This window comes from Marmota monax, unplaced genomic scaffold, assembly GCF_021218885.2.
Source record: "Marmota monax isolate L192 unplaced genomic scaffold, Marmota_monax_Labrador192_F-V1.1 WCK01_AAM20220418_F8-fsc00180, whole genome shotgun sequence".
Lineage (NCBI taxonomy): Eukaryota > Metazoa > Chordata > Mammalia > Rodentia > Sciuridae > Marmota > Marmota monax.
The window spans coordinates 3,700,632-3,724,122 of record NW_026693881.1 but is presented as its reverse complement, the minus strand read 5'-3'; the positions used below and the strand labels follow the sequence as shown (position 1 = coordinate 3,724,122).

General features: G+C 46.3%; 1 protein-coding gene across 1 annotated transcript; it reads left to right on the top strand.

The window, feature by feature from the left end:
- Positions 1-841: 841 nt before the first annotated feature.
- LOC124105572 (spermatogenesis-associated protein 31A6-like) lies at positions 842-5,970 on the top strand. The gene is made up of 3 exons (XM_046462787.2): positions 842-948; positions 1,451-1,511; positions 1,753-5,970. Exon 3 carries the CDS (start codon positions 2,150-2,152, stop codon positions 5,918-5,920), a length of 3,771 nt encoding a protein of 1,256 aa, XP_046318743.1. The 5' UTR covers positions 842-948; positions 1,451-1,511; positions 1,753-2,149; the 3' UTR covers positions 5,921-5,970.
- The last annotated feature ends 17,521 nt before the right edge of the window (positions 5,971-23,491 follow it).

The following is a 23,491-nucleotide window of genomic DNA, read 5'->3' as shown; positions in this document are numbered from 1 at the left end:
CTCCTGCCACCTCCCCCACCCCAGCCCTTTGTGATGAGCAGGCTGGGCTCTATGACGTGGGCATGGGCGTTGCTCCGGCCACCAAAGGGAGTTCTCTGGCCTGAGGTCAACTAATGGAGGCTGATGAAGGACACGATGGAGAACGCGCTCTTGCTTCTGAAAAGGGTTAGCACCACATGGCTGAGCCCCGGCCATTCCACCTGGGTGGTGGACATGCTCTTGGCCTTTGTGTGTGGCCTGGGGCTCTTCCTCCTCCTGCTGCCCTGCCTGCAGGGTGAGCCCGAGGCACCACCAGCCGATAGGAAGAGCAGCAGAAAGGTGAGCCCCGTTGCCCCTTCTCCTGGGTTCCGATTTCCACGTTTCCCAATCTAATGGCGCCGGTGTCCACTGGGAAACCTCGGGAGACACAGCCTCATCTGGGGCAGGCGGGGCCGGCAGGCCGAGAGTGGGCACCACAGCACCACCTGAGGCTCCAGGCCCATGGGTGGAGAGCTGGGGGCCAGGTGAGCTCGAACACTGGGACTCAGAGGCCGAGGTGCTGGAGACCTCTGAGCTGTGGTCCATCCAGCCAGGGCCTCCCATCACCAGGAGTCACCTCTGGCGTCAGGGAACAGAGCCCTGCCTGGCAGGTAGATGAGCTGCTTCCTGAGCACAGAACCCAGGACTGATGGGGTTGACCCAGAAAATCTCTCTCTGTTTTTGAAAGGAGAATAACAATATCATATCTACTTTAAAAATGGGTAAAAGGAAAGAAAAAACCAGATTCCACTGATTCACTGTAGAGTACCATAAAATTCATGGTCACTGTCTGCAGCTTGTCTAGAGGGAGGAGAGGGAAGATTGGGCCTCAGCCCTGTTTTCTGGGGTTTTGTTTTTACCTTGTCTCTCAGGGTGGCCTGCAGAGGAGGGGCAGGAGCAGGAGCAAGAAGAAGAATGCGGCTCTAGCAGGTGAGCGCCTCCTCTCAATCCTGATGGAGCGGGGACAGTTCCACTGCTTCGAAGAGACCAGTTGCAGAGCCCTGAGAAGGAGGCTGCTGGGAAGGAACCCAGAATCGGAAAGGGCTCAGGTTCCATGCTCCAAAGGAAGCTGTGCTGCAGCAGGGGTGGGTGCGGCCCAGCAGCAGGCAGGTGGATGGCAGCAGAGCAGTAGGGCTGGATTGGAAGTGGGACCTTCAAGTCCAAGTGAAGACAGGCTGTTACTTGCCTACAGTTGATTCTTTTTTTGAGATGACCCCATCCTTTCTCCCACATGATGTATGTACATGCGCTTTGTAAATGACAAAGACTTGCCCAGGCGAGTACCTTGCAGCCAAGGGTCATATGACCTTGGACACTGATGCTTGCTGCTCTAGAGTCTAATCTCCTGTGATCCCTTCTGAAGGAACATTCTGTTCAGCATCCTTTAAAATCCCCATGGCCTTCACACTATACCCTGTCTCCTCATTTCCAGCGTGTGGAGACTGCCTGGATTACCTGAAGGAGACCTGGAACCTGATTTCTCTTCTGCAAAGGTACAAAACTTTCCCTTTCTCTCCAATATCCTTCTTCCCAAGGCCTATCATGGGACGCCAGGGCCTCAGAGCTGACCCAGGGGTGGGGGGGGAGAACATGGAGATGGGGGCACTGAAACCCTGGGGCCAGGAGTGGCAGAACTGTGAAGTCAGGGGATGGGTACGGAAGGACCAGGCCTGCTGATACCCACCCTCCTGCTGGCCCCTCCTCTGGCTGCAGCCATGTCCTCTATTTCTGCAGCGTCCTGGGGACGGTCCCTGCCAACGACAGCTCCTACCAGCCCTTAGACCAAGACCCCCCTGACAAGGAGTACAAAAGAACAGCTGGCGGGCCTCCCCGGCCACACTGGGAGCACGTGGACAGCACTGCGCTGGCTCCTCTGACCAAGCACCTCCTGCCTCTGGCCTCCTCTCCATCCTCAGGTCCAGCAGCCTCCTCAGTTCTGGCCTGCTTACCCCCTTCCCTCACTGCCTCTCAGTCACCAGGGCCCTTGCTTCCCCTACGATCCCTGTCACCCCAGCCACTGGCATTTCCCCTTCCCCCACCATGTCCACCTGGGGCCTGCACAGTACCTCCAGCACCCTGCTCTACCCCACCACTGCCAGGCCCTGCTCTGACTCTTTCTCAGAGTGACTCAATGGCCCTTCCACTGGATGCCATCACACGGAGCTCGTCCCCACCCAAGCACATGCTGGCTTCTCCCATCCCAGACATCTCCAGCCTTAGCCACACAAGTTCTGCCATCCCAGCCCTTCCTTGGTGGCAGCTGGCTGCCAGAGCCTTGTGCCTCACCACCTCATCAGACAGCGAGTCCCAGAAGGGGCCTCTCTCCCACCAGCCACCAAGGGCCGTCTCCTTGGGAGTCTCCACCAGCAGGCAGATGGAGGCTGGTAACCCCTCTCTGCACAGCTCTGATGACCAGAACATCCTGGGGATAAAGGTCACAAGGAAAGTTGAGGTCAAGATTTGGAAGGAAAAAGAAAAAGATGGAACATTTCTAGAACAAATGAGCCCAGGATACAATCTCAGTTCTTTGAGGAATATGCTGAATTCCCTGGGTGCCGAGCAGGACCTCACAGTCCCACAACCCTTCTGGGAAATAAAGGACAAAGTGAAACAGCTGCTGGGGCCTCAGCAGCTCTCCTATTCCAAGGTCCTGGGGGACCATTTGCAGAAGTACAACCAGCTCTTCTGGGGTCTCCCCTCTCTGCACAGCGAATCCCTGGTGGCTGCTGCCTGGATCTCCCAGGGCGCTTCTGCTCTGCAGCCCACCTGCTTCTTGTTCAACAGAACCTCCAGTGTGTGCTCAGTTCAAGTGCAGGATAAAATGTCCCCCCTGCTTTCCCAGCCCCAGTCCCCACCCTTGATTCTATCCATGTCCCAATTCCAGCCTCAAACTCTGGGTCAGTTCCAGACCCAGGTCCACCTCCCATCCTCTTTCCAAGCCCTGCTACCCTCTTCTCCACCTCACATTATGGACTGTGCAGCATCTGGCCCTACATCCCAGAATAAGCCACAGTCTCTCTTCCCAACTGAATTTCAACACACACAAATGCCCTGGATTGGGAAACAACTGGGATGTGGGTGGGCTTTGCCCTCAGAGGTCCAAAGACCTCAGGAAGTCTACAACATCCTCCCGCCCCACCTCTCCCAAGACAACTGCCCGGACTCCATCCTTCCCGAGAATCTCCCAGTCAGTTCTGAGCTTCGGGAGCAACTGGAGCAACACATTCAAAGGTGGCTCATGCAATCCAGGTGGGACCAGATGCAAAAGTCTCTAGAACTAATGCAACTTCGGGAAGAACTAGCAGGGACATCTCAAGAAGTACCAGGGACATGTCGGGCCAAGGACAAGCCCTGCCCCCCCCAGGCCTCCCTGTCTATAGGTGACAGCAGCAGGGATACACAGAAGGTGAGGTTCCAGCTAGAGAAGGACACAGGCAAGCATCTGGGGCATATTCTAGGGAAGGTCCCGAAAGATCCATCCAAGGACTTGGAGGTCCTCCCAGGGAAGGTTCAGCAGGCACACACTCTGGATTCAGTAAGTAACCTGTCGAAGCTGTTGAAGAGACGCTCAGATAATGACTTCTCAAGACCCGTGGACCAGAACCAACTAGGAAGCACGCTGAAAGTCCACTTGTGCCTGAAGTCGGGGCAGATCCAAGAGGGCCTGGTCCCCTGGAATGTGTACCAGTCCTGGCTCTCTATCAAGAGCACTTCGTCCACGTCTGCCACCCACCTGGAAAGCGGATCCCTGGCACTCTCCGAGAGCTGGGACACCTGCACGAGCACGTGCGCGAAGCTGCCCTTTCTCGATGCGACCACTCAGCAGACCCTGGAAGACCATATTATAAAGCTGTGGGTGAAGCACAGGTGGGGCCTACCCCTCAAGGTCCTCAAGCCCCTAAATCTCTTGAAGATGACATCGGCTCCACCATGCATGACCCTTCCAGAATTTGACGGCCCCTCCTCCTCCTCCCAGGTATCTGGGGCCAGCTCAAAACCTGAGGTTGCCAAGATCTTGGGGAAACCACCTCAGGCATGTCCGAGAGGGCAGGCGCTAACTGATGAGTCTGTTCCCACACTGGGCCAGGCATATCTGAGAGGGAAGGTGCAAATTAAGGAGCCTGTTCCCACACTGGGCCAGGCATATCCGAGAGAGAAGGTGCTAACTGACGAGTCTGTTCCCGCACTGGGCCAGGCATATCCGAGAGGGAAGGTGCAAATTAAGGAGCCTGTTACCACACTGGGCCAAGCATATCCAAGAGGGAAGGCACTAACTAACAAGTCTGTCCCCGCACTGGGCCAGGCATATCAGAGAGAGAAGGTGCTAACTGACGAGTCTGTCCCCACACTGGGCCGGGCATATCCGAGAGGGAAGGTGCTAACTGATGAGTCTGTCCCCACACTAGATCAGACATATCCCGCACTGGGCCAGGCATATCCGAGAGGGCAGGCACTAACTGAAGAGTGTCTTCCTGCACTGGGTCAGATGTGTCCGAGAGGAAAGGCGCTAACTAAGGAGTCTGTCCCCACACTGGGTCCGGTGTGTCCGAGAGGGCAAGCGCTAACTGACGAGTCTGTCCCCACACTGACGAGTCTTCTCCTCATCTCCTCACTTGCGGGTAAGGAAAGCGAGCGGGCCCTGACAGGGGTCCCACCCACTCATGACCACAGGCTTCCAGAGGCCCCTCCAGCTCTACAGGAGAGCAGGCCGCCTCCTAAGACCCTCACACACAACCTCCTGGACAGAACCCTGCAGAGCAGGACTGTCCAGGGGACGGGGAAAAGCAGCGTCAAAGCCCCTGTACTGCCCAGAATGTCCCCTGCCCAGTATTTAGGGGAGCCCTGCCTTCAGGCAGAGGATGCTGGCGAGTTTCAGCAGACAGCGGAGATGAGTTTAGTGAGCCAGCCCCCAGTCTGCGCCCCTGAGGTATGCCTTCCAGACTGTTCCACCAACACGGTCCCAGCGTCAGACAGTTTGGCTTCTCCAGAATGTTGGCCTCCTCTCCAGAGCAAGCCTTTTAGGAAGTTGCCAGCACCAACACTAGTTAATGTCTTGGCAGCCAGAAGGAGCAGCCTGGTGCCACCGAAGCCCAGGATTCTCAGACACCAGCAGAAGCCCCACAGCAAGCTGTATGCTCCTGCTTACAAGGGCGAGGACAGGAGGTGGCCCAGCTCAGGGAATCAGAAAGAAATGGAAGAACTGGGGACCTCCAAGCTCACCCAGGTCAGGGGAACAGAAGAAACGAAACAGGATCCTTCTTCGGATGGCTTCTTCCCAAGAACCTGGAGGCGCTTTCTTCAGTGGCTTTTCCCCGAGAAAAAGAAAATCCAAGAGCAGGAAGAATCCCTGAAAAGATGCAGGCCTCCCTTAGCCTCTGCCCAGAGTCCACAATCTATCAAAGCCACAGCAAGTGACAACAGCAACATCACAGAAGCCCAGGAGCTCATGACAACCGTAGGAGAGATGCTTGAGAAGAAAATGGCTCTCCACCATAAATGCTGTGCCTCCAAGTTAAAGCAGCTCAGAGAGGAGCACAGCCCAGCCTCTCAGTTTCCCTGCTACCACAGGCCTCCCATCTGCCCACAGCAAAGGGGGATGTCTGCTTTTGCAGTTTCCCCCAAGAGCCATAGCTACCCCATCAGGCAAAGGCCAGACAGAAGCCAACAGTCACTGAAGCATGTCCAATTCAATAGCCAGCAGTGGGCCCCAAGGCATCCCCACCCCTGGCTTTCCAAAAAGGCTGGGTCCCCAGTCAGTCCCTCCCAGCATGGGCCAGCAATGCCAGGGCCCTCAGGCCACCCTCACCCCTGCCCTAGGCACCGTCCTCGTCAGGGAGGTGTCTTGTCTGCTCAACCAGCAAATTGTTCTCCAGTCTCTTCTGGTAGGAAAACACGGCCCTGAGAAAGAAATTTAGTCCATGCAGAGAAATATTATTTTTTCATGTTAGTACATCCAAGATATTTATGTTACCTAATATACATGATTTTTTTCTCATAAAGAGTAAAGATTCCGTCTGTTCGGGGCTTGGAGGATTTGGCTTCTAGAAGGAATGGGCCTCAGCAGGAAGTTGACAGTGGTGTTGCAAGCCCACCCTGTCCCCAAATCCTCCAGGGAACTTACGTTTCCATAACACCGTCAAACCCAGACCAGGAGGACTGATGAAGATCCCACCTCGGGGTCTGGCCCTGCTTCTTCTCTACCTTAAACTTCAGGCAGCTGCAGGGACCAGGGGTACAGAGGCCTCTTAGGGCCCACCCCCAGAGTCCTCCAACAGATTTCCCCTACCCACAGAGACCTCCTCCTTCTCGCAATCCTAGAAAAGAAGTAACATTGGGAGCCAAGAGGCCCACCCTGGCCCCACCCCAGGGGCCCACCTGCTTTAGAACCCTGCCCCCAGACCTGGAGGAGCCACCTTCTCTGCCACGCGACCAGCGCTGGCTTCATGAAAGAAGGTTCAATTCATGAGTAAATGCTAGAGAGTTTTAAATTAAATAGACAAGACTCTTATTACCTTTAATACCAGCTCTAGGATGGCTTCCCCTAGCTCCCGCCTCCAGCCATCTAATGTGGTGGTGAGGTTTACAGAAGAGACTAGTGAGAACACGCCAGGGAGTGGACTTTTATTGGAGAACAAAAAATTCAAGGGAAAATCCCATCCAATGAAGGTTGGGGGGGGGGGCAGCATCCCAAGGTCAAGGGCGATGATTGGGTCTTCGGGGCAGTGGCCAGGCACGCCTCTGCACGGACGAGCCCTCGGACCTGGAAAAGGGTGAGGAATAGCTCTGACACAGCTGTGTCTAAGCGCCTCTCACCCAGCCAGGGAGGTAACTCAGATCACATGCGAGGATGGCCTCCCACAACCTTCAGCTATGACACAGGGGAAGCCAAGCAAACCAGGGAGGATTCATTTCTTAACGACATGTTTGACAAGCTTGCAAATATTCACTCACTTGTTGAACCCTAGAAAGGACAGGTGAAAAACCAGAGCCAGAGAACTGAGAAGTGACCAGCAGTCTGGTGACTTTTGCATGCATAGGTGTCCCCAGGTCTGCTCCCAGGAGAAAGTGGGCACTTAGAAGGGATGACAGGTTGGCCTGGAGTCATGAAGCAAGCATTGCCTGGCTCCCAGCCCCTAATGCCCCAGAGATCAGCAGGGAACGAGCAATCAGACAAGATTTGTGCATACAAGGGGCTGGAATTGACCTGTCCCAATGCCCAGGGCTGTGGCCTCTTCCCTGCCCTCACTCTGCTTCTAGCACCTGTCCACATGGAGAAGCAGAGGCCCCAAGGAGAAGGGAGAGGAGCAGCCACTTCCCTAGGTAACACCTTCTGTGTGTGCCGTGCTGGGCGCAGCTCCGGGGGCTCAAGGGGTGGTGGAGGATCCTGCACAAGGGGCCACTGCCAAAGAGCCCTGCCTTCCCCACACGTGGGACTGGACTGACACCTGGGTGGAGGGGGAGAAGGCACAGATCCCTGGGATTGGCTGCTGGTGCCACAGGTTTCTCTGGGCCCAGGTGACCAAGTCAGCCTCCAGAGGGAGCCCAGCAGGGGAGTGGAGCCAAGACTGATTAGGGGGCCTTGCCCTGGAGCAGAGCAGCCCCTGATCCCTTGGGAGCTGAGGACAGGGTGGCACAGAGCTGGGACCCTGCCCTGAGGGCCATGCTGGCTGCTGCTGGGCTCCCTCAGGACAGCAAGAAGCACGTTCTGGAATGTGGAGAACCCGGACAACCCCCATTGCTGCTTGCTGCCAGGGGAGGTGCCACGGACTGGCTGAGCCAAGGACCAGCCAGCAGACAGGAAGGAGCAAGGGCCCCTGTCCTGCTGCTCAGTCGTCCCCAGGCGGTGAGGCCTACAGGGAGAAGAGCAGAGACCTCCTCAGGACCTCCTGAGCAATCTCACCAGGGACAGTGCACAGAGACCTCTCACTCCACCAGTGCTGTGGGCCCCCAATCAAGCTGTGGCCCCCAGAGACCTCCTGTGCAGATCTCCCAAAGAGCCCTCCAGAGACCCCCGGGGACTACAGGATGGGCCTCTCACCCCACACAGAACCGCAGAGACTCCCCAGATTCCAGGCCTCCTGCTGTCCTCACAGAGAGACATCCCCAGAGACCTCACACTTACACCTCCACAGAGACCCTGCATAGAGACCCCACAGGGCCCTCAGCAGGGACACACAGAGACTTCCCATAGAAACCTCCCCTCCCTACACAGACCTCTCATAGACCCCTCTAGTTGTTCTTCAGTCCTTGCATAGAACCCTCACATGCAGAAAAACCTCAAACATTTCCCACAGAGGTGGCAGAGGGCCTCCCACTGGGTCCTCCCAAAATACACACTCATCGACTTTCCCACGGAGACCTGGCACTGCTGCAGAGACCAAGCACAAGAACTTGGTCAGAGACCCCACAGTGACAACACACAGAGCTCCCTGCCCCCAAGAGACCTCGCACAGAGACCACAGTGCCCCATGGGATCCCTGCACAGAGACCTCCCCCAGGCCCGCACACAAACACCCACTGGAGAATCTCAAGGCCTTCCCACAGAGACCTCCACTGCTGCCCAGAATCCTACATAGGGACCCCTGCTGCCTCAGAGACCTCACACATAAACCTTCCCAGAGAGTTATGGAGACCTCACAGGAAGTCAGAGACCTGTGGAGACTTCCCAGAGCCCTCCCTGGTGCTCACCAGAAATCTGGCTCGGAGACCTCGTGTGTCCTCGGCAGGAGCCTGAGCAGCCACCCCCACCAAGTCCTCCTTAGAGGAGATGAAACCACTTAGCAAACTGGCAGCTGTGTCCCCAAGAACACCAGCCACACAGCCACTGCCAGCACTGTGCCAAACAAGTCTCTGCCTGGGGAAAGGCACACAGTGGGTTTTCTGTTCATTGTAATGTCATTGCCTTTGAAGAAAAGAATCATAGATTCTGCAGTTAGTCCTACAAAATTCATTCTTTCACAGGTTTTCATTAGTTTGAATTCAACTCCACATTTTAGAGAATCACTAATTACAAGCAAGAGTGAAATACTGTCCCCCTCCAATGAAAGAAGATGTCTTATTGATCCAGTTTGTTATCAACCAGCCAAATTGTATCAGTGTTGCATTTTGGTTTTTGTTTCAGGGGACAAGCTCTGGACTTGAGATGGTTTACTTCTTCACTTTGCAAACACAGGGAAGACCTGCAGGGAATGGACTCTAGATACAAAAGAAAGGGCAAACAGGAAACTGCACACTGGCCCCCAGGATACTGTGCAGCCAGCACATTTCTTTGCACATAGCAGCTTGCAACTGGTTTGTGGGGTGGGCTTTATTTACCGCAAGCTCATAATCACTCAACGATATCTCGCAAATAGATCAAATCTGCACCAACATTCATATCCTATCACATGGCAAAATCATCCTTCTTAGTATTGATGTGATTTTATTCCTTAAAATGTAGTTATACTCCCCAGTGACATTACCACACATTTCTAGGATATGAAAGAGTCCCAAAGTTGAGCCAACACAGGCTAAACAGATGAGCTATTTAGAAGGATTCACTTTTAAAATAATTGTATTAAATGCAGACTTTCTAAGATAGGCAACAAGGGTTTATTTTATGCACTTCAGGACTAAAAATGGCCCATCAAATCTTACAAAATTCATCACTTACATACACAAATGGCCTAATAAAGTTACTATGGAAGGGGTAAGTTAGCATCTGAACTGAAGAAAGTGTACATTTAATCAAATTTATGCCAGGCACAGTCGACGTGCCTGTAATCCCACCTATCAAACAATCACAAAGGTCTGCTTTGGAGGCTCAGTGAGAGGCTGTCCACGAAATTTCTTTTAAAATAATTAAAAGTGCTGGGGGTGTAGCTCAGTGATGGAGCAACCCTGGGTTCCATACCCTATACTGCAAACAAACCAACCCCTAATTCCTATAATAATAAAGTCCTCACTTATTGTATACCGGGCTCCTCCTGAAGGGTGCACTTTGGTGACACTACATATTTCTCAGTGCTCATGAGGGCACTGTTTTCTTGCCTCGAGAAATATTTCTCATGACAACTGTTAAAGATGTACCCTCGGGACCACAGTGTCCAGTCCTTTCTGAGAGAGGTACACAGGGCCAATACCTGTGCTCTGCTAACCTGTTTGTTTCAGCAAGAAATCCCCTTTTTATGTTTTCTGCATTTTAAGTTTCCTAAGAAATTTTTCGCTTTGTTCCCTTATGGTGTTATTTGATCTTAAAAGATGAAATATTACCCCGGATGTCCTAAAATGTGCCAAAAGGTCACCTGTGCAAATAAGGTGAGTGGGGAGAACCAAATGAAATCAACTAGGGGAAATTCCATACATGAAGCTATCCTTTCCAAGTTGACTATTTTAACAGTGTTGAGATCAGTGATTTTGATCAGTCTTAGGGATTTAAGTTGCTCAGGGTGGCTGGGGAAGTCTGGGAACAGGGAAAACGTCCATAATAAATGGCATGTTGAATGTGTTGCTCTTAACTGGTAATTCACTGTTTAATAATCTGTGAAAATTGCAAGGAACAACGCACATTAATGCAAATGCCATCACTCACTGTACAGTCATCTGTCACACTTGGCCTCAGGTGGTTTGTGCCTAATTTTTACAGAATAAACTTGAATCGTTAACCCCCAAAGAAATAATCAAGGGAGTTCAATCCATTAAAAAGATTGTCTAGCTGGGCACCATGGCACATGCCTGTAATACTAGTGACTTGGGAGGCTGAGGCAGGAGGATCAAGAGTTCAAAGCCAGCCTCAGCAAAAGTGAGGTGCTAAGGAACTCAGTGAGACCCTATCTCTGAATAAAATACAAAATAAGGCTGGGGATATGGCTCAGTGGTTGAGTGCCCCTGAGTTTAATCCTCACTAACCCCCCCACAAAAAAAAGCCTAGTGTCAATGTGTTCACACTACCACCATATATACATTATTTTTTATTAGGGCATTATCGTAAGTGGTTGGGCTCATTTTTACAAAATCCTACATGCATGGAATCTAATCCCCATTCCTCCCCATTTCCTCCCCTCCTTGCTCCCCCTATTCTCCTGCCTCTATGATCTTCCGTTTATTATAACCTTTTTTAAAATTACTTATTTTTTTAGTTATACATGACAGTAGAATGTCTTTTGACATGTTATACATACATGGAGTATAACTTCCCATTCTTGAAGTTGCACATGACATGAAGTTACACTGATCATGTATTCATATATGAACACATTTCACTGTACTGTCTTTCCCATTCCCAGCCGCCCTCCCTTCCCTTCATTCCCCTTTGTCCAATCTTCCCTCCCTCTCCTCACTGTGAGTCAGCATCCACATATCAGAAATAACATTCTGCCTTGCTTTGGGGGCTTGGTCTTAGCATGACAGTCTCCAGTTCCATATGAGCTTCCTTATGCTTGTTTATTTTTGATTGGCATTTTCTTTTTTTAATATTTATTTTTTAGGTGTAGATGGACCCAACACAATGCCTTTATTTTTATGTGGTGCTGAGGATGGAACCCGGGTCCCGCCTGCACTAGGCAAGCGCTCTACCGCTGCACCACAGTCCCAGCCCTTGATTGGTATTTTCTACATATACATAAAGGTAAAATTCCCTGTGGTACAGTTGTGTATGCATATAACGTGATTCTGTTAAATTCTTTCTATAGTTCTGCCCTTTTCTGTCCCTCCTCTGTGGCTCTCATTCTTTCTCCTCCTCCACTGATCTTACCTCTATATTTATGATATCAGATGCCTCCACCACCACCTTCTTTCCCTTGTTTTTCTCTAGCTTCCACATTTGAGAGCGAACATTTGACCTTTGATTTTCTGATTCTGGCTGATTTCACTTAGTATGATGCTCTTTCTATCCATTTACCAGCAAATGCCATAATTTCATTCTTCTCTATGACTGAGTCAAACTCCATGCATATTCATACTTTTTTCATCCATTCACTTACTGATGGGCATCTGGGCTGATTCTATAATTTAGCTTTTGTGAACTGTGTATAAACATTGAAGTGTCTGAATCACTATAGTAGGCTGATTTTACTTCTTTTGGATAAATACCAAGGAGTGAGATAGCTGGATCATATGGTGGTTCCCTTCCTAATCTTTGGGGAATCAATGTACTGCTTTCCAGAGTGATTGTAATAATTTACAGTCCAACCAACAATGTATTGGCTTACCTTTTACCCCACATCCTCTCCAGCATGCATTATGATTTGTGTTCTTGATAACTGCCACTCTGACTGGAGCGAGATGACATCTCAGTGTAGTTTTCATTTGTATTTGTCTGATTGCTAGAGATGTGGAACATGCTTTCATGCATTTGTTGGTCATTTGTATTTCTTTTGAGAAATGTCTTTTTAGTTATTTTGTCCATTTATCGATTGGATTGTTTGGGAGTTTTTTGGTGTTAAGTTTTTTGAGTTCTTTATATATCTTGGATATTAATCCCCTGTCAGAGGAGTGGCTGGCAAAGATCTGTCCCCATTCCATAGGCTCTCTCTTCACACTCTTGAAATTTACTTTGTTATGGAGAAGCTTTTTAATTTGATGCCACTCCACGTATTGATTCTTGATTCTATTTCTTGAGCTTTTGGGGTCCTAGTAAGGAAGTCAGTATCTATGAGATGAAGTATTGACCCTATGTTTTCTTCTCTCAGTCACAAGTCTTCTAGTCTAATTCCTAAGTCTTCGATGCATTTGTACAGGGTGAGAGAGAGGATCTAACTTCCTTCTTCTAAATATGAATATTCCGTTTTCCTAGTACCATTTGTACCAACAACATATATGTTTGGCACCTTTGTCAAGAATCATATGGCTGTGAGTTTGTCTCCGTGTCTTCCATTCTATTCCATTAGTCTTCATGTCTATCTTGATGTTAATGTCATACTGTTTTTGTTACGATAGTTCTGTAGGATAATTTGAGAACAGGTGTTGTGATGCTTCTAGTTTCACTCTTTTTGCTCAGGATTCTGTTGTCTCTTCTGGATCTTTTACTCTTCCAAAAAGAATTTTAGGACTGTTTTTCTGTTTCTGTGAATGATGTCATTGGTATCTTTATGTGGATTGCATTGATTCTGTATATTGCTTTGGTAGTATAGCAATTTTTACAATATTGATCCTATCTACCTAAGAACATTGGCAGGGGGAGTCTTTCCATTTTCTAAGGTGTCTTCTTCAATTTCTTCTGTGTTCCATGATTTTCATTGTAGAGTTCTCTCATCTCCTTGGTTAGATTAATTCCCATTGAGGTTTTATGAAAGGGATGGTTTTCCTGATTTCTTTCTCAGGAGAACTGCTATCGGAGTATGAAAAGTTATTGATTTATCAGTGTTGGTCTTGTATCCTGCTACTTTGCTAAATTCATTTACCAGCTCTAGAAGTCTTCTGGTGGTATTTTTGGATCTTCTAAATATAGAATTTATTATCAGCAAACAGATATTTTGACTTCTTCTTTTCTTATTTGTACATGTTTAATTTCCTTCTCTTGCCTGATTGCTCTGGTTAGAATTTCAAGTACTATGTTGAATAGAAGTGATGACAGTGGACAACCTTGCCTTTCAATTTATCTCCTTTTAATATATTTTGAATATGGGGTTATCACATGTAGCATTTATAATGTTGGGGTAAGTTCCTTCTATCCCTAGTTTCTCTAGAGTTTTAACATGAATAGCTACTGGGTTTTATCAAAGGACTTTCTTTTCTGCATCTATTGAGACAATTGTATGATTCTTGTTCTTAATTCTATTTATATGATGAATTACATTTGTTGATTTTCATATGTTGAATAAACGTTGCATCCCTAGGATGAAGCCCACTTGATCATGGTGTATTATCTTCTTGATATATTTTATTAAGGATTTTTGCATCTATGTTTATCAGGGATATAAATCTGTAGTTTTCTTTCTTTGATGTGTTCTTGTCTGATTTGGCTATCAGGGTTATACTGATTTCATAGAATGTATTAGAGTGTTCCCTTCCTTTCAATTTCCTGGACTACTTTTGAGAAAGTCTGGTTTTAGTTCTTTTAAGGTCTAGTAGAACTCAGACGAGAATCCATCTGGCCCTGGCCTTTTTTTTCTTGAAAGGCTTTAAATTTCTATTTCAATTTCATTACTTGGTATTGGTCTGTTTAGGTTTTCTGTATCTTTCTGGTTCAGTTTGTGCAAATCATATTTGTCTAGAAATTTGACAAGTCTTCTAGATTTTCCAGTTTATTGGAGTATAAATTTTCAAAACAGTTTCTAAATGAATCTCTGAATTTCAGAAGTGTCTATGGTGATAATTCCTTTTTCTTCTCTAGTCCTTTTTTTGTGTGTGCAGCGGGGGGTGCAGTCTTTTCTTTCTTTGGTTAGTTTGGCTAACAGTTTATCAGTCTCTTTATCTTTTCAATAGTTCTTTGTTGCATTGATATTGTGGGGTTTTTTAATTCTTAATTTCATTGATTTTGGCTCTGATCTTTACTTATTTTGGAATTAGTTTATTCTTTCTTTTATAAAGCTTTGAAGTATGACATAACCTTATTAATTTGGGGACTATTTTTTAATATAAATTTTTTAGTTGTAGTTGGACACAATACCTTTATCTATTTATTTTTATGTGTGCTGAGGACCGAACCCAGGGCCTCACACATGCTAGGCAGGTGCTATACAGCTAAGCCACAACCCCAGCCCTGGGGTCTATTTTTTTATGAGAGCATTCATTGCTAAAAATTTTCTTCTTAGCACTGCTTTCCTACTATCCCAGAGATTTTGATATGCTGTTTCTCTGTTCTCATTTGTTTGTAAGAATTTTTTTCTTCTCTCATTCCTTTTATGATCCATTCTTCATTTTAAAAAACTGTATTGTTCAATCTCCACGTGTTTATGTGGTTTCTGTCATTTTTCTTACTGTTAATTTCTAGTCGCAGTCCATTATGATCTGGTCAGATGCACAAGATAATATCCATTTTTTGTATTTGCTAAGACTTACATTTTGTCCTAGTATATGGTCTATTTTGGAGAAAGTTCTATGAGCTACTAGAAAGGTAAATTCAGCTATTTGGGAGTGGACATTCTGCATATGTCTATTGGGTCCATTTGATCAGTATTATTTAAGTTGGTTATATCTTTATTGATTTTATGTTTGGATAATCTATCTAAGTGTGTGCTAAAATCACCTAGAATTATTGTATTTGGATCTATCTTGGATTTTATGTCAAGAAGTGTTTGGGTTTTTAATGTAATTAAGTAATTGATATTTGGGGCATACATATTTACTATCATTATATCCTCTTATTGTTCACTTTATCACAATGTAGTGGGCTTCCTTGGCTCTTCTGATTAATTTTTGCTTGAAATATGTTTTGTCTTATGTGAGAATTGCTACTCCTGCTTGTTTTTGGATTCCATTTGCATAGAATTTTTCCCCAACCTTTTATCTTCAACTTATGGGTGTCTTGGCTCTAGATGAGTTGGATCTTGTTTTTTGATTAATTTTGCCAATATATGTCCTTTAATCAGGGAATGAGACCATTTACATTCAGTGTTATTATGAATGTGTTTGTGATTTCCTGCCATCTTGATTTGTTTGCTATATTTAATTATGTCTTTATTTTCATTTAGTTGGTTACTCTTCTATTGCTTTTCCTGTATTTAGGGGTTTGGGGGCTTGTTTTTAAGTTCCTCTGCGTACAGTATATTTTTAAGTACTCTTTGTAGTGCTGCTCAATGGTCATGAATTCTTTTAGATTATACTTGTCGTGGAAAACTCTTACTTCCCTCCTTGATTTTGACAGACAGCTTTGCTGAATATAGCAATCTTAGTGGCAACTGTTCTCTTTTAGAGCTTGGAATACTTCATTCCAGGCCCTCCTTGATTTCAGGGTCTGAGCTGAGAAGTCAAGGAGAGCCCTATTGGTTTGCTTTCTAAATGTAACCTGATGTCTTTTTCTCTTGAAGGTTTTAATATTCTTTCCTTATTTTCTATGTTGGGCATTTTTATCATCATGTGTCTTGGGAAAATTTTTCTTCTGATCATGTCCATTTGGTGCTCTGTATGTTGATGTTTATCTCATTTTTGATTGGGGAAAGTTTTCTGTTCCTATATCATTGAAAATGTTCTTATGCTTTTAGCCTGTACCTCCCTGTTCTCTTCTCTCCTGTTGACCCGCAGGTTTGTTCTTCTGATGCTGTCCCAGATTTCTGTATACTCTGCTCATGGTATTTTCCCCCTTTTGCATACAAAGTGTCCAAGTTCGTAAACCGTCTTTGAGACTTAATGTTCTGGTGTTAAAGCGTTCTGTTGGTGATGCTTTCAAGTGAGTTTTTTTTTTTTATTTCATTGTGTCTTTCATTTCCAGGAGTTCTGATTCTTTTTTCAGTATCTCTGTTTCCTTATTGAAATGGTCTTTCGTCTCCTATATATGCTCTCTCAATTCATTTCATAGACCTTCTTTTAATTCACTGAACATTTTAATAATTTTTTTTATAAACTTTCTCTGAAATTTCATCTACTCCCCTATCTGTGCGATCCTTTGTTGGGGGAATGAGAATTTCAGAGGGAAGCTTGACAGTTCCCTCAGGTTTTCAGGGATCTTAATCTTAGACATCAATTGAGGATTCCCCTTTCTCTTTTTTATACATGTCCTTTTATATAAAGTTAATCTTTTTTTCCTGGATTCTGTTTTTTTTAATATTTATTTCTTAATTATACACAATACTTTATTTTGTTTATTTATTTTTATGTGGTGCTGAGGATCAAACCCAGGGCTTCACACATGCTAGGTGAGCACTCTACCACTGAGCCACAACCCCAGCCCCCGGGATTCTGTTTTTAATGTATGAGTAGATTTCCATTTTCACAGACCAGAGGACCCCCCCTCTCATTGTCCCTCCTTGGAGCTGGCTGTTGGTCTGGGGAGTTTGGTCTCCATGATTCGATATGACAAAGTAATGCTGAGGTTCAGGTGAGTCAATCTTATATGGGATGATATTTGTTGTTATTTGGCTGAGTTGTGGGAATTGCTATCACAGATCTTTACTCTGAGAACTTGAAGTGTTTCATTTTTCAGTTCCTCTTAGAGGAAGAGGGATCCAGGAATAGCACTAATGTTAGCAAAAAATGTACAGCCTTAATATAAATTTGACCTCTGACATCCATAGCACTAGTTGCCACCTATTGAGGATTGTCGAGGTCAACATTTAACAATATCAACAATAAAAACTCAACTAGATCAGTCATTAGACAGCAGAACTCTATGACATCATCTACTGTATCACAATAACACGAATGCAGTAGAATTACATAAACTATGTAATTATTATTTAGTGGATTGCAATTTGTAATGTAAAGAAAAATAGAGTAGGAAGGCAAGAGAAAATTTGAATTAATTTTTAAAAAGTGAGCATAAGAAAGGCATAAGTACCAATCAAAACGGATACCCCTTTTTAAAAAACATGTTAAAAGGGGTATCTGTTTTGATACAATATTTTTAAAATATTGTAGATGGACACAATACCTTTATTTATTTATTTATTTATTTTTATGTGGTGCTGAGGATTGAAACCAGTGCCTCACACATGCCAGGCAAGCGCTCTACCACTGAGCTACAGCCCCAGGCCCCCTTTATCTTCTTATTTTTTATTTTTCTGGTAGTTGTAGATGGACAGAATTTTTTTTTAAATGGGTGCTAGGGATTAAACCCAGTACCTCACACATGCTAGGCAAGTGCTCTGCCACTGAGATACAGCCTCACCCCTGCCCCTTTATCTTTTATATGACAAACAGATGTCAATGGTAAAGGAGGAAGAATAAAAAATTAATTAAAAATATTTTTTAAAGACTAAAAGAGTAAGAGGAAATGGGAAAATTTAGCTGTCAGTAGGAGAAGAAACTCGAGAAGGGGCAATAAGAGGGACAAAAGTCAAGATGTGAACACACAAGCAAATGTAGTGTCATAACATACCCCAAAAGATGCAGGGGAAAGTACTTAAAATAAAGTTGAATATAATTATAATAATATGGACATATATTTTCTAACTTATCTGCACAGTGAGAACACAATCTTGCAGAATGGGAAAAGGCAGAAAAAAATAAAATACAATGAAATTATATTTGAACAAGAGTTTTAAAAGAGCAATCAAATGACAATATATTTTAAGATAGGTGGAATTCAGAGAGGAAAGAAAAGGAAAAAAAGAACTAAGAAAAAAGAAAAAAATCTTAATGAGAGATAAAGGGCTTATTTCTGCTAAGGTTGTCAAAATTGTTGGCAGGGATGAATTTTCATTCTTTATATTTATTTTTGGCTTTGTAACCCTTGGATTGAGGGCTGAGGGTTGTCAAATTCAATATTCCTCACCTAGCTGCCAGTCGTGCTAGCAGGCAAAGCAGCGTGTAATAGACCTCAGCTTCCAGTCTCCCAGTATGGGCGAACAGACCAGGGATGCAAACAAACCATGCATTTCTGTAGGGGGGGAGGAGTGCAGGGTTCTAAATTGGAAGTTCCAATAGTGGGGGCTTAGTCTTGGTGAACTTTGGAACTCTGTGGGTGGGCGTTTGAGGTTTGAGCCACACCCCCTCTTGCTATGGTGATGCCAGTCTCTGTAGAATGTCTGGATCTCTAGGGACTCCAGTAGAATCCACTTTTAGGATGTGGAGACCAAATCTCCACAGTTTCACCTTCACCCTTCTGAATGTGAACTGCTGGGTATCCACCCATGAGTACAGACGTTCCATTGTAGCCCCTGTAGGTGTCTTCCCAATAGCTCTGACGGGGTGCCCGCTACAAAGAGAGCTTTCTCCCTTCACATTTGAAGCCCGTATGATCCTGTCATAAATGTCTTTGCACCTGATTCAGGCACATTCTGGGAAGTTGCCAGACCCTGTCTGCTTGCGGTTTTGCATGCTTGTAGATGTTCCCCAGGCCAGCAATGCGTGTCCACGCCCACGGACCATTTCCTGCACCAGCCACACTGCGCCCCTCACCCTGGCACAAGCTATTTTGGTTGCCTTTCCCTGAACTGCTTCTCCCACCAACTCTGCCCATTAAAATCAGCCTTCCTTTCTAATCCCCAGGCTTCCCCAAGCCAATTTTTCTTTATTTTTAAATTTCTTTATCCACAAGTTGTGCAATCATCTCTCTGCCTATGCCCCCCACCCCCAGCCCTCAGCTGCCACTGCAGGCAGCCAAGCTTATGCGTCCCTAATGTGTTGTTTCTTATATTCAAGCTTCTGACTTTCCACATCTCGGAGATCTCTTATGGTCGAGGGTTAAGTTTCAGTGAGTTCCCTTAGTCACCCACTTCACTGGGAAGCTGCCTACTGTCTTGGAGAGTCTGGTGCTGAGGAGCCGCTGGGAAATGCCTCCTTCCCCTAATGCGCCTCTTCTCTCCCCCACACATTATTTTTAATAAAAGAATTTGCAGTGGGTGGCTCTTAATTTGTTGCTTTCAATTTGTTTACTCTATTATTGCACAGCAAAATAGTAAGAGTGGGAGGGGAGAATTAGCCTTAAGGGCTTCTGAGGGGCTAGGGTTGCAGCTCAGTGGTAGAGCACCTATTCAGCACTCAGCCTATAGGAACATTCCAGTCTGCCTTCTCTTACAACCTCAAAATGCTGGAAATATATAACCACTGTTAAAATGACTCGCTAGAATAAGGCTCTCCATCTCCCCCACTAAAAGTGTGTTAGCTGTTCAAGGTGCTATGGCTACCTACCACAGACCAGGGTCCCTAAACAACATAATTAACTTTCTCAGGATTCTGAAGTTAGAACTCCAGGTCAAGATGCCAGCACCTGATTTCTTCTGAGGTATCTCTCCTTGGCTTACAGAGGCCACCTCTTCTGTGTCCTCACACCATTGCCTGTGCTCTACGTTGTCTGTCCAATCTCCTCATCTTATAAGGAAATCGGCCACGTTGGATCAGGGTCCAGACTTACAACTGCTTTTACCAAATGACCTCCTTAGAGGCTCCGTCTCCTACACAGTCGCATTCTGAGAGTGAGGGTTAGGACTTCAACTATGCAACTTAAGGGGACATGGTTCAGCCTGAAGCTGTCTACTTAATTTTCTTAGTGAACTGAGTGTCAGAGAGACTGGACTGAGGTTACGGTGACCTAAGAATGCCACAGGACAGCTGGGGGCTGTTTCCCCTGAAGGTACAACGCAGCCCTGGAGGCTTGGCAAGTGTGAAGGTCGATCCTCCTCACAAGACTGGACTCAGAAGGTCAGAGTACTTAAAATCACCTCTTTCAATACTTGGGGGTGGGGGGGGGGGTCCTTCAAAGGCAACACTAACACTTTCCCCTCCCCTACTGTGTAATCAAACTTTCCCGCTTGGTTTTCATAACAAATGTCTTATCAGAAAAATGGCAATAAGGTAGAACTATTATATGAAAGCAGACTTGCTTATTTAAAACAAACATTCAAAACTGCCTCATAAACATTCTCGTCTATTTTCAGTCTCTTCATTCTCATGTGAAGCTTCCATTTTATGACCATCATCCAGATGACAGGACACACCACTTTAGCAATGCCGTGCAGGGACAGTGTGGAGCAGCAGCTCCCACAGTGAGTAACGATGACACTGCTGTCAGAAGACTAGCCAATGAGGTATGGAGAACTGTGGGTTGGGTAAAGCCAGAATGTGCATCGGATCTGTTTATATAGCATGGCCTTCTTTACCATATGCCAGGTGCACACACATCTCAATCTCTCCCAAACTTTTTGAGTTCTAATAATTGGCCTGTTTTGACCATTTTGTTTTGTTCTCTTTGTATTTTTTGTTTTGATTTTTAGTTTTTGTTGTGATGAAAATATTCCAAAAACTTTTGGAAGAGCCTTTTTGGGAAAAATTCACAGGTTGATTAAATAAGATGACAAATTCTGAAAATATACCCAGTAAATACAGACACAGCAAACACTAAACACATCATTTTTAGTCAGCATTATTACAGAAGAACCAATGATCTGGGTGGCATAAAAGGTCTTTTTCTCTGTAATCAGATGCACATGATCTTTATCTTTGGAAACTTAAAAAATCATGCATATACCCTATTGTCAGTCTCATGCTGTAATTTTTTTTGAGAGAGAGAGAATTTTTTAATATTTATTTTTCAGTTTTCGGTGGACACAACATCTTTATTTGGTGCTGAGGATCGAACCCAGCGCCCCGCACATGCCAGGCGAGCATGTTACTGATTGAGCTACATCCCCAGCCCTCATGCTGTAATTTTAACGCAGAAAAAATAATTTATATCTTCTCAGGAGCATTTTAATGTAAAACATACACAAAATTCCCCTGGATACAGCCTCACCTTCTATGAAGTGCATCAGACATCCTGCCAAGGAGCTGAGTGTCCCTGTGCTGGCCATGGCCTGTCCACATCCTCACTGCCATCCCATCACCACAGAGCCACAGGGCACGTACTCAGGAAACAGGATCAACCAATCATGGCTTCAGCCCTTTTCTTTTCTACTCCCAAAGCCTGGGAGAACAAGGTTTTAATGCCTACCTGGTGTATTTTTGTCTTGTTTTCGAGAAAGCATTGCCATTAACTAGTCATCCTGTTTTTCAGTTGATCCCCACAATTTACCTCTTACCGTAGAATTGGCCTCTTTTTCTCCTTAGCCAACGTCTCCCATCCAGCCCCACTACCCACCATTCTACTCTGTACTTGTGAGTTCAGCTTTTTCAGAGTCCACATATAGTGAAGTCACGTGGTATTTGTGTCTGGCGTTCAAGGCTGAATGATATTCCACTGTCTGTGTATACCACCTTTCCTTTATCCATTCACCCACTGGTGTACACCTGATGGTTCCCACATCCCGGCTCCTGCAAATAAGGCTGCACATAGGAGCACGGGGGTCTCTTTGCCATGCTGACTTCACCTACTTTGGATCTACACTTGGTAGCAGACGACTGGACCACACAGCAGCTCTGGTTTGAATTTCTTGAGGAAGCCCACTGTTTCCATACTGGACGTGCTAATTTTCTTTTCCACCAACAGTGTGGTAAGGTTCTCTTTTCCCCCTGTCTTTACTAACACTTTATGTTTTGCCTCTTACTAACAGCCACCCAGATGGTTCAGGTTTGAACATTATGTGGTTTTATTTTGCAGTTCTATCATGATTATGGATGCTGAGCATTGATTATGTACCTCTTGGCCTACACATGTTCTTTAAGATATCCTTTGCCCATTTTTAAATTGTGGTGTCTTACTATGGAGGTTTTGTTTAGTTTCTTACACATTTTGCATATTAACCCTTTATCTAATGCCTGGGTTGTAAATACTTTTACCTATTTCATAGTGCCTACTGCGTATCAGACAGCAATGTCACCAGATATTCAAATATGCAAGTAATAAAGAACACTTAGTAAGTGAAGTACTTGAATTACAGCAAGACATTTAAATTTTCCCCAGGAAACAATTGTTCCTCATGCTTATGACAGAAAAAGCCAAATAAGTCATTTTAGACAAGAGAAACCACAGAGTGATGAGCCTAAGGGGACAAAGTGGAGAGGACACAGTGCTGAGGTTCTGGGCGTCCCCCACAGGCACTGTCCAGCTTCCTGGCACTGCACACCTCTTCCCTGTCTCCCTTTGTCTCTGTCTCCCTCTGTGTCTCTGTGTCCCTGTCTCCCTTTGTCTCTGTCTCCCTGTGTGTGTCTCTGTGTCCCTGTCTCCCTTTGTCTCTGTCTCCCTGTGTGTGTGTCTGTGTCCCTGTCTCCCTTTGTCTCTGTCTCCCTGTGTGTGTCTCTGTGTCCCTGTCTCCCTTTGTCTCTGTCTCCCTGTGTGTCTGTGTCCCTGTCTCCCTTTGTCTCTGTCTCCCTCTGTGTCTCTGTGTCCCTGTCTCCCTTTGTCTCTGTCTCCCTCTGTGTGTCTCTGTGTCCCTGTCTCCCTTTGTCTCTGTCTCCCTGTGTGTGTCTCTGTGTCCCTGTCTCCCTTTGTCTCTGTCTCTCTCTGCCCACCCCACCCCCCTCACACACACAGAACATCAAGCCCGTGCTATGTGGCAGGCACTGTGCTAGCTGAGGGGACAGGGTGAACTTTCTTGTGCTCCTCAAGTTTACCATGCACATGAAGAAAGAAACCACTGACGGGACAATCACACAGCCCTCAGATGCAGCCACAACCACCGACCAGAGCCGCTGGTGCAGCCCCTCTCATCACCCAGCCTCCTGTCTCTCTCGACCTTCAAGGAGGCCTGTCCAGGTGAAGGCCTGGAGTGAGTCGCGCTCTGTGGGAGGTCACAGAGGACACCTGCTGTCCACCTCTGAACTGTGCAGCTGGACTGAAGGTGGGGAACCGAAGTGGGAGGGAGAGACCCCAGCACTGTGCCCAGCCACCTGCTTCTCCCTGACTGGGCAGCCACTAGCCCACTGCTGTGTCAGCTCTCCTCTGGCCCGTCACAGGGCATCAGAGACCCTGCCAGCTGGAAGCCTGGCTGTGCCCACAGCACCCCCTCACTCAGGGCTGCCA

What these genes read in the sequence shown, in the direction of transcription:
- LOC124105572 (XM_046462787.2), top strand. Translation starts at nt 2,150, where the DNA reads ATGGCCCTTCCACTGGATGCCATCACACGGAGCTCGTCCCCACCCAAG.